The following is an 11,988-nucleotide window of genomic DNA, read 5'->3' on the forward strand; positions in this document are numbered from 1 at the left end:
TATATATATATATATATATATATATTAAGAATTTTCTACTTTAAAGGCTTTTACAGTTCAAAGTACTAAAATTAACCCTTTTCAGCTGGTGGCATAATAGTAGCCATTTTTACATTTGCATGAGAAAAAATTAACTGATAAACAAAACTATTTTTAAGCCTAAAGTACATTGTTTTGGTATATTTAATGTTCTCATATATAAAAAACTGTTTAGTGTAGGCAGTATTAATTAATTTATTTTGTGAATTAATATTTCATGACTGTCTAATTTTTTTTCATGACAAGAGAGTTAAAAGCAGACAATTATTGGAAGTTGTGTTTGTAAGTTATTGATGTCGAGGCTATGGAGATTTCTAGAATGTCTCAGTGAGAGATATAAATAGCAGCGACCAGAGAAGACATCAGAGTAAAGCCGAGCGAAAGAGACAAAAAGGTTAGAAAACATAAAGCTAACCGTCGTAGGAGTGAATAGCCTAACGGCTGATATGTTAAAGTGAGATTAACAGTTTCTGACATTTTAGGAGAATAACTTCTCTCATCAAAGGATGTTCTAAAGCAATTGAACCTGCCTGTGTGGACTTTGGTAAAAAGCAGACGATTATTAGAAGTAGGCCTAAATAGAAAAATGCATACGAGTATCAGAAGTTCAGGATGCAACTATGGCAACGAAACGACAGCGAATTATATACACTGACACTGTTGTGATAAAAGAAAAGGAATAAATGAGTTATACACTGATAATGTTTAAGATAAAATAGAGAACAATAGTTTGGCTTGTCAACTGAATAAATAGTAAGTTAAGTATACGAGTGTGTTGGGCTAAATGAACAGCATGCACTCCTCTTGTTTTAAGATAATATATTCAGAACAACTTAAAGGTATGTACATAAATTCTTTACACCGTGTATATCAGAGTTGTGTCTTAATTACCTCACAGTTCTCTTCTTGTTGTCTAAAGTCCACTTAGGCCAATACCATTAAAGAAGTAAATTTCCTGACAAATGTTTTTAATGAAGCGAGGACTACAGAGTGACATACTTACAAAGTACTTCATTATATACCAAAACATCTGTACCTGCAGATCTGGAAGCCACAACTTATACGTACTTTTAGCAATAATATAATTTAAATATTGTGGAAATTAACATAGCCAGTACTTATTTATAAAGGCTACATCTGTACTCCTTTTAAAAAGAAGTAAGTATATGGTTGTTTCAAAAAGACATATACTAAGTCTCCAACTCAATATCTGGATAAATTTCCATAATTTTCAATTGAGACACGAACATAAGCAAGGAAGGAATATAGGCTAAAAAAAAAAGTGAGGGATCTGAAGCCCATGAATATTAACACTCTTGCTACAGGATTGCATCAACCTAGTGACCACAAAATTAGTGTCAGTTTTCATACTATAGATTTTAATATGTTTTGTATATCTAACTGAAAAGTGGCAATGGTTCAGTAAACATTACAAGCCTTTTGTAGACAAAAAAAAATTAGGTTTTTTTATTTAAGTATTTTTACCAGAAATTTGTCTGTGACTATATGGAATCAGTGTTAACTGCTGTGAATGCAAAGTGATTTTATCTTTAAGATTAAGAATGTAATGGGCCCATAACTGCATGTCTCATGGCCCACTGGTTTAGAATCACTGTTTTATTATGTGAGAATCAGTAAACTTTTAATTTATTTATAAGACACTGTGTATATTACGTAAACAACTTTGTTCATTGGTTAAGATTCACCCAAAATTTCCAAGTAATGTAAAAACAACTTACGACGGGTGTCACCTGTTACTAAAGGGTCAAATTTCACATATAAAGATTGTCTGGAAAGAGCCGACTCTTGAAAAGCCTGAAAAAAGTTAATTATTTTTTTTGTTATAGGATTTCATAAGCATTGCAATTGTTGAATTCAAATAAACTTCCGAACAAAGAAAGTTATTATTAAAAGCAAACCATTAACAAGTCTAACTAACTATAGATAATTTTCTTTCACTTGTACATATAAAGACTGAAATGCATTGTTTGACGAGTTGGGTACCTAGTTGTTAATATTTCACGAGGTTAGTTAATAGCGCAAAACAATTTCTATAAATAACAAAAGTATAAAATCTCAGATAATAAAAATTGATATATTAAATATTTTAATAAATATTGCTAAAGAAAGAACAGAAGTATACCTCGTTTACAGAACATATAACCTTTAGTTGTTAGCTTCAAATGTTGTTTGACTTCATATTCGTAAAAGTAGCATTACTCATGACATGTTCAACAAGACGTAATAAATAACACATTTAACATGTGGCAGATTACACATAAAAAAAAACACACGCCAAAGACTTTAAAGACAATATACGAGTTACCTATGATAATAAAATAATAATGGGTCATGGGTCGACCAATAATTAGTGCACAAAATATATAAAGTGGGTCACAGTGAACCCCTAAATACATTTTTGGAACTTTTATGTTGCATATACCACTGATAAACAACTTGAATATATGTAGTGTTAGAATTTTCACACAAAGAATTATCTTTGTTTAACCGTCCCTAGTTTTAAACTAATAACATGAGAAGGAAGACGGTCTACCACCAACTTTTTGGGCTACTCGTTCAACCGAATAGAGGTTTCAATGTGCAGATTTTTTGGTCATATTCCAGGAAAAAAATACACGAACCTAGACTTCACAGTTAGTACATGATAACAAAACATGTCCAACCCATCAAGAAAAACAGTTGTCATAAAGAAAGTTTCATTACCATCTGTCCAATATTTCTATATATACATACAAGGAAAAATAAGCTTTAAGATTACAGATAAGCCAGCATTTGAAAAATGTAAAATACTAGTAAACCACAAACCTCGGCCAGACCGTTTTTAATTTTAATGCTTTGACTATGACAACACTGAGTATGCACAAAACATCAGTTATGATACTGTTATTCAATTTCAAAGACATTAATGTCTGACAAAAAAAAAAATATACAGTTGTTTTAATAATTTGGCCAAGAATTCTTGCATGTTTCATGATGTTTTCTAACATCGTGAGAAACCTTACACTCCATTTAGCAAGTCTGGCAGTAGTGCGATATTCTGGTTTAAACCTTCATTTGCTCTTGTACAAGTTGGGTTTATATCTCTAATATGGAGGCTTATCTTGAAAAGTTTTGTACCATAACTGTACCGAAGATAGTTGGTTATATTACAAGAAATGATATCGGCTGTTTTTATATAACTGCATCGTGTTTTAAGAACAATCGTTTTCGTGCAAAAAAACGTTTAGCACTAACCTGGCGGTTTCCTGCCTTCTGTAGGAACTCAAATGCTGCAGGGTCCTTAAAAACTGAAACAAAGCCAAACAAATATAAATTAATACCAAAATGCATGGATTATTGTTTGTTCTTTTGTTAATAACCTTTCATTGGAAAAGCCACTTTTGGAAATGAATTATAGAAAATGGAGTATTACCCAAGTTTTCTAAGGACCTTTTTGTTTTATTACCTATTTTAAAACAATCCTACCAAGCAGGGATTTTTTTTCTTAACATGCATGTCTGTATTTCTGAAAGATATACTCGATTACTTTATGGGTTGTATGCTTCTATGGAACACACTTAACCATATTTTACGTCAGCCACTGATATTTGTATAAAAATACGCCTGAATAGCTTAGAATATTAATAGGAAAGACGATATTCTTGTACTTTAAGATTCTAAAAAAATAGCTTTTAAGTTAAACTGATATTTTTAACATATTCACTTCACCCTTTTATCAATGAAAGAAATCTATAAATGCCTCAACAAGTTCTTCAAACCAGACTACGGGTAGAATTTAGTAAACAAAAAATGACAAAAAAAACAAACTTAATGATAAACTAACATTCAGCTGCCGATTGGAATTCTTCTTCTGAGAATTGGATGTCCCCGGAAGAACGGCCACTTTCACTGGGACTAAACTTCTCGATGCTTTCTTGATTTGGAAATGTTTTGGAATGTTCCGTTACTACGCTATCAGCCTGAAGGGTAGAAGACCAGAAGCCATTCTTTCCATCAGAAACAATCACCTGCATTAAAACAATAAAACATTTTTCAAAGAATTCTCCATATTTTACTTTTAAACAAGTAATATACTGTATACTGTCATGACAAACAGACAAAAAATAAACAATCGATAATCCAGTTAAAAATTTGTAGGTGAAATCACTATTAAAAGATAATGAACGCTTTAGTGTTAATTTTTGGATGACTAGAACTGAACTTTGGGCCAAGCGTACAGTATTTTGTTTTTGAGTAAATGTTGCTTAGCAACAAAGTTAATGCCTCCTAGTCATGCCTACTTTCATTGGAATAAGATGTAGTAAGACAAATGCGTAAAATAATTGACGACAATATAAAAACATCAGCAAAATACAGGCAACAATATCACTAAATAACAGAACTATGATCCTAAATATCAAACATTAAATTTTTTGCATTACCATACAGCGAAATAAAATTTTTTAAATGTGTAATTAACATAAAAGTTTATCTGACGCATTTGAAGACTATAAGATAAAACTGTGGGAAGGTATTAACAAGAAATGTTTAAAAACTTTCTATTACTGTTACATTTCCTATGTTTATTTTTTATTTTTAAAGGACAAAAATCAAATATCTGGAATATTTTTACCCTATAAATGACAGTGAATCATGCTATTGACAGTTTTTATTAATAACTTACTTTTCTTTTTAATACATTCAAAAATAAAAGGATGTTTAATAGCTGAGCTACAAAGAAGTAAGAAAAACTGTAATAAAATTAATTTAAAACGACATTTTAATCACATGGAAAGCATTGAAAAAATGAGAAGACAAGTTTTTTTCCAATCTTACTCACCAAGTCTTACAAAAGTCACTGCTCTACAGAGAAACATACCACTCTGTATAAAAGTTTTTTTCTTTTATACAGAGTGGTATGTTTCTCTGTAGAGCAGTGACTTTTGTAAGACTTGGTGAGTAAGATTGGTTTTTCCAATCTTACTCACCAAGTCTTACAAAAGTCACTGCTCTACAGAGAAACATACCACTCTGTATAAAAGTTTTTTAAAGAAACAGCTTTGTTTAACTGCAACTTTTTTTTTAAATCTTACTTTCCAGTTTATATATATCTATATATATATCTTACTGCAGAAACTGTGTTATCAATCACAAAATACATAACCAGTTACTATAGTAGGTCAAAGGTACAGAAATGTAAGCTTCCATGTACAACATCTGCAGACATGTGGTTGAGCATCCTCATAGGACATTGAATTTTTTTTTCATTTTAAAAGTTAAATAAATAGCAATGTTTTAAAACAACTACCTTGAAAAAAATCAATCAAGTTACTATAAATTTCATTAAACCTTGTAAAAACAACAAGAGGGAGGAGGGGAGGGAAATAACTAAGAAATGATAATAACTTATCTGGAGTTTTCCTTTCATTTTCTGATACACTTTATGAACCATCTTAAATCCAATCAGAAACTATAAAATACTTCAAAGATTTTGGCATATTCTTGGTATCTTTGAATAAGCAAATTAGAAATTAACATTTATATTACATGCGAAAACACCTTGCACGATGTATCTTTTAGCTGTACCTCGGAGGGCTTATCGTGATGAAAACACCATGAATGGAGCATCTTTTAGCTGTACCTCGGAGGACTTATCATGATCAAAACAACATGCATGGTGTATCTTTTAGCTGTACCTCGAAGGGCTTATCATGATGAAAACATCATGTATGGAGTATCTTTTAGCTGTACCTCGGAAGGCTTATCATGATGAAAACAACAGGCATGGAGCATCTTTTAGCTGTACCTCGGAGGGCTTATCATGATGAAAACACACCATGCATGGAGCATCTTTTAGCTGTACCTCGGAGGACTTATCATGATGAAAACACCCGGTTCTTGTTTTTAATGTCAGCTGGATAATATGTGAGTATTGTTTTTAGATCTTACAACAGAATATGAATCATGATAAACCCTCCAAGGTACAGCTAAAAGATGCTCCATGCATGGTGTGTTTTCATCATGATAAACCCTCCAAGGTACAGCTTAAAGATGCTCCATGCATCTCTTCAGGATTTCGTGTGAAAGATTGTTTTGAGCAGACTTAATAATAATAAAAAAAGTAACGGCTTATTTTATATGTATCAACGATTTTACAAAATGTTAAAAATTAGTTATACATAACTGAAAATATACTTACAGAAAATTGATTGTTATAAATATTTCTTTCTCGCTGCTTTTAACAGCAAAACACGAACCAATATGGCATAACAATTAGTAAAAGTGTACAATCATATACAAATTTAATATCTTTCTATCTGTCTATCTATATATATATAAGCCTATCACCAGAGTGAAATATAGGATCATGTTTTGACAATCTACACAGGTCCGCATGTCCCTAATATACATATACTAGTGGTGAGCATCAAGCTTCAAACAAGTCAAACTACAAAAATGACATTTTCACTGGAATACAAAACAAGTATATATTACATGAAGTTGGAGAATACCCTTTCTTATATCTATTTTCCTGTAAACCTAAAAACAAATCCTCATTTCAGTATACACTACACTTATTTTCCTGTAAACCTAAAAACAAATCCTCATTCCAGTATACACTACATTTATTTTCCTGTAAACCTATAAACAAATCCTCATTCCAGTATACACTACACTTATTTTTCTCTAAACATATAAACAAATCCTCATTTCAGTATACACTACAGTTATTTTCCTGTAAATTATAAACAAATCCTCATTTCAGTATACACTACAGTTATTTTCCTGTAAATTATAAACAAATCCTCATTCCAGTATACACTACACTTATTTTTCTCTAAACATATAAACAAATCCTCATTTCAGTATACACTACAGTTATTTTCCTGTAAATTATAAACAAATCCTCATTTCAGTATACACTAGTTATTTTCCTGTAAATTATAGACAAATCCTCATTCCAGTATACACTACACTAATTTTCCTGTAAACCTATAAACAAACCCTCACTCCAGTATACACTACACTAATTTTCCTGTAAACCTATAAACAAATCCTCATTCCAGTATACACTACACTTATTTTCCTGTAAACCTATAAACAAACCCTCACTCCAGTATACACTACATTTATTTTCCTGTAAACCTATAAACAAACCCTCATTCCAGTATACACTACATTTATTTTCCTGTAAACCTATAAACAAATCCTCATTCCAGTATACACTACATTTATTTTCCCATAAACCTATAAACAAATCCTCATTTCAGTATACACTGCACTCTCTCCATCACAAAGGTGTCTGAATGTATTGCATATTTTTACAGGCAAACAAACGAACTGGGTTACTTTTTCTTTAATTTGGTGTCTGTATTTATATTTGAGACAGAAGTAGCTTTTGGTAAGTTAAAATGTTTAATATATGTGTAGATCACATATTAAATTTTTTTTAAAGTGCTTTAAAAGGTATATTAATATTGCTATATATAAATAACAATTCCTGATCTAAAGTTCAAAGTAAAATAGGTTTATGCATAAACATAAGGGGGGAGGTGGTAATAAGTGTGGTACTTATGGTTCAGACTATATGTGGATATATATATATATATAAAACATGATATGTGAGGAACAATGATTAAGAAATCTCTAATAAAGTTAATGCAATGCATTATTAAAAGGCTTTTTCAGTCCACTTTAAGTTTTAGAATTATGTTCAGGATACACAAAGAAATTATAATGCAAACATTACAAAAACTACTTTTTAAAGATGATTTTAATTTAAAAGCAAACAATAAAACAGACTTACACTTTACAGATATCTAGATTAACTGCCCTTATTCAAGAAACTGAACATTAACAAAACAAAATTTATTTTACAGAACAGAAAGTTTCAATGGATAGTGATAATAATATACCTACTTCAAGGGTACACCTACAAACTGTGTAGGCAGACACACGCTAAATTAATTTGGAATATACACTACATAATTTAATATTTTACGCGATGGAGTGTACCGTACAGTTGAGTGTTCAACTGCTTACTGCAGGTCTACATACCAGTAAGTGCTACAGAACATCAGAGTACGTAATATCACTTTCTTATTCCTTTTATCGAACAGCTGTAACATTAATGTTTGGGATAAAACCTTGAAAACGGGCCTAATACGAGCAGTAAGAAATCTTGCCGCCCAAATCAATAGCAAATAAGACCCGCCCTAGACCCAGTGGGTAAGAAGGAATCTTTAACACCTACGGAAGCTTCAAGTTATGCTCTTAACAACCTAAGCAAATTTTATACTAAAAGTGAAATATTTCAGTTAAAACTTACACCAGTTTTCAATACATTCTACTTTCTAGTCCTATCAAAAGTCATCTTTAACTTCGATAGGTTAAGCCCGACTAACGACAAGTCTTAACGCACTGAGCATCGCGCATCCACAACCCGTACACGATATTCCGTTTACCGCCGCAAAGTTTCCAGGGCAACCAAAATATTTGTAATGGGACCAACTAACAATTGACTTTTTTTTCCCATTATTATTTAACAATAACAAACAATTACTACGTAAAGCATAGATAATTAAATATACAAAATGCGCAAAATTAAGGCTGAAGTTAGGTTAAAATAATCATGAAAATAAGTTATTAATTTCAGCTTTTACAGTCTCGATGGAAAAAAAACACACACAGAGAATTGCTAACGTAAAATGTGAATTCTAAACTGAAAAAAACGAATGCAAGAAATATTTCGTAAGACCGATTTAATTCTTTTTTGTGATTCTCTTCAGAAGGTAATTATACATAACCCTATCCATAACAATTGCATCTTACACAAACAAATTATTGTGAAATTTATGTAAATTAAATACTGCTTTACCTCTCATACTAAATATAATTAAATAAACACTTATAAAACTGAGGGATAAATATGCTTTTGACAACGAGGTCGGCTTGACATTTGTTTTTTCTGATGACACTTTAAATTTTATCTTTACTTTCAATGATACACATAAACAGAGGTTGTGACGTACTCAAAAACAGAACTTGCCGAATAAGGTAAGTGTTCGTACGTACCCGCTTCCCATTAACCAATCCCGAAAAAGTGCTCTCCGATTACGCCTATCGCACGACACGCTTTTTTTCCCCATCAGTTTTGTTTAATGGTACTATTTCCTTGTTAGGCAAACTGTGTGTTAAAACACCAATAATAATAACAAATAAAATGAGAGAAAAAAATATTATATTTGTGACATTCTTTAATTTGTGTGTAAAAATACAAATAATATTGATTCATCATATACGAAATTATTTATAAAACTAATATTTATTATATAATTTTATAAAACTTCCCACAATTCACCAAGTCAGAGTAACAATATTTTGAAATGCAGTACGTTGTACGCCATAAAAATAATACCCATGTTTTAAATTTCACTAGCCTGTATTAAAATTTTAAATCTATTCCAACTCGAGAAATACTGAAACACACACACATATATATACGTCACTTTTAATAATAAGTTTTATATCGTATGCACGTTGTAGTATTAGGCCTATAATAGAAAACAGTTTCAAAGGCTAATAAATCAAGTTGGTCGCAATTCATTTCTGCACTTACGTTTAAAACCGAAAAATTGAAATCGGTTTTATTGTATCAAGTTTCTTTAATTATATTATGACTACACATTCAGCAAAAGAAGTTTATAATACATATATACTTCACGATTACATGAAGCCTAATCGATTAACCCTAGTAACCAAACCCGGCATAAGTCAGTGACGAGTGATGAATCAAATGATACGTTGGGTTTCATATTTATCTGTCCAATTATATACTAACGTGGGAATATAATATTTAAGTTCTCAAAACAGTGTGGTACAATGTATGAAAATATGCATGTCACGAACAGATATGTAGTTAGCCACAAGTGAGGCATTTTTATCAGGTTTGGCGATATTTTATAGGTGTGAAAATAAATTAGATATCTATAGTAAAATTAATTATAAACCAAAACTATAAAGATAAATACTAAAAATTTATATATATACACAAGCCACAGGATATGAAGCGGGAGTAGTAAATTAAAAGAAAGAATATGTCATCTTTTCCTCACCGAAATTCACGGTTTTGGTGAAAAAAAGAAAGAAATTAACAAATAAACTTAATTATTCAAAACTTTAAAACATTTCTCAAGAGAACACACACTTTTCTCCTGAGTGACAACTTCTGTGTCCATCATTAATTGTCATCAGTCTGACAAAAAAATCCTTGATACAAGCAGAAAAAATAACTTTTCAAAACATAATGGTTATATACATATAAAAAGAAAAATGGATATAAAATAACACTTTCAAACATTTTAAAAATGAGTATGAAGTAATCAAGATAAGTGCATGTACCTAACTAACATTTTAAGAAACACAGTCTTGATTTAAAGTGTTTATCCTCAAATACACATTAACCAGTGAGAAGTCTTTCTTACCTCTTGTGCTGTTCCTGAGCCAGCAGGTAGCATGTCATTTCCAAAATTTGACTGGCTGGAGTTTGTTAGTTCAGAAACATGGGCTATTCCAACCTCAAGGCTAGAGCTGTTCTCGACCGAATATTTAACTCGACAGTCTCGAACATCACGAGTTTCTGTAACAAGTTGATCTTGTACTTGTTCACAGGGTTTTTGACAGGAACTGTGCAAGATTTTGTTAACTTCTTCGTTTGGAAAAAATATTAAAGATTTCTCTGTCTTCCTACCAACTACGGAATCAGTACATTGTTTCTTACTCACATTGTTAGATAACTCGGAAATATCTTCAACTGTGTTGCCATAGAAAGCTTGGTCACTTATATCTTGGTCATTTTTCTTAGCCAGAGTACTTATACTTTGATCAGAACTACTACAATACTCAGTCTCAAGGTTATTGTTTATTTCTGGCTCAGTATTACTTTTTTTGCAACTAAGGTTCAAAGCAGCAATGTTATGTTTAGCTGCAAAGAAATTTGAATTTGGTAGCTGATGTCGAACTTCATCACAAGAATGAGATTCACTTACAGTTTTTTCCAGTCCAGTATTGTCGAGCTTGAATGGATCTTCGTGTATATCAGTTTCAAAGTGTTGACCAACACTGGTCAAGCCAAAATTATTCACAACTACTTGTTTTTTTCTGTCGAATACAGACAAGTTCCCCACGAATCCATTAGGATTAACGGAAACAAACTTATCTGTCATCCCAAATTCAGTATTTTCTGCTTTATTTACATCTAACTCAACTGCAACACACTGAGATACTTTGCCAGAGCTTGTACTGCTCTCTACAACATGGTCAATAACTAATGACTGTCCTACCATAGCTAATTCAATATTGTCCAGCTCCCTCCTGCCTGGTCAGTCACTACTGGTTGTTCTACTTTGGCTAGAAAAGTCCTGTTCAGTTCCCCTTCTACTTGGTCAGTCACTACTGGTTCTTCTACTTTGGCTGGAATGGTACTGTCCAGCTTATCTTCTACTTGGTCAGTCACTACTGGTTCTTCTACTTTGACTGAAATTATACTGTCCAGCTTATCTTCTACTTGGTCAGCCACTACTGGTTCTTCTACTTTGACTGGAATTATATTGTCCAGTTCCCCTTCTACTTGGTCAGTCACTACCGGTTGTTCTACTTTGGCTGGAATGGTACTGTCCAGTTCCCCTTCTACTTGGTCAGTCACTACTGGTTCTTCTACTTTGGCTGGAATGGTACTGTCAAGCTTATCTTCCACTTGGTCAGTCACTACTACTGGTTCTTCTACTTTGACTGGAATTATACTGTCTAGCTTATCTTCCACTTGGTCAGTCACTACTACTGGTTCTTCTACTTTGGCTGGAATTATACTGTCTAGCTTATCTTCCACTTGGTCAGTCACTACTACTGGTTCCTCTACTTTGGCTGGAATTATACTGTCTAGCTTATCTT

At 31.9% G+C, this 11,988-nt stretch overlaps 1 protein-coding gene across 2 annotated transcripts in view; it reads right to left on the bottom strand.

Annotated features, from left to right (window-relative positions):
* LOC106470856 overlaps positions 1 to 11,873 on the bottom strand; it is a 25,829-nt gene extending 13,956 nt beyond the window's left edge. Inside the window, exons 1-5 of one of the 2 annotated variants that reach the window (XM_022399497.1) lie at positions 11,311 to 11,871; positions 10,524 to 11,211; positions 3,884 to 4,067; positions 3,295 to 3,347; positions 1,779 to 1,854 (exon numbers count right to left, since the gene is read on the bottom strand). In XM_022399497.1, coding sequence (XP_022255205.1) covers positions 1,779 to 1,854; positions 3,295 to 3,347; positions 3,884 to 4,067; positions 10,524 to 11,211; positions 11,311 to 11,384 — 1,075 coding nt within the window. In that variant the 5' untranslated portion in view covers positions 11,385 to 11,871. Of the gene's footprint in view, positions 1 to 1,778; positions 1,855 to 3,294; positions 3,348 to 3,883; positions 4,068 to 10,523 lie in introns of both variants that reach the window. The other variant, XM_013931431.2, reaches the window with a different exon arrangement.
* Between the last annotated feature and the right edge of the window lie 115 nt (positions 11,874 to 11,988).

Source organism: Limulus polyphemus, unplaced genomic scaffold, assembly GCF_000517525.1.
Source record: "Limulus polyphemus unplaced genomic scaffold, Limulus_polyphemus-2.1.2 Scaffold4254, whole genome shotgun sequence".
NCBI classification, from domain to species: Eukaryota; Metazoa; Arthropoda; class Merostomata; order Xiphosura; family Limulidae; genus Limulus; species Limulus polyphemus.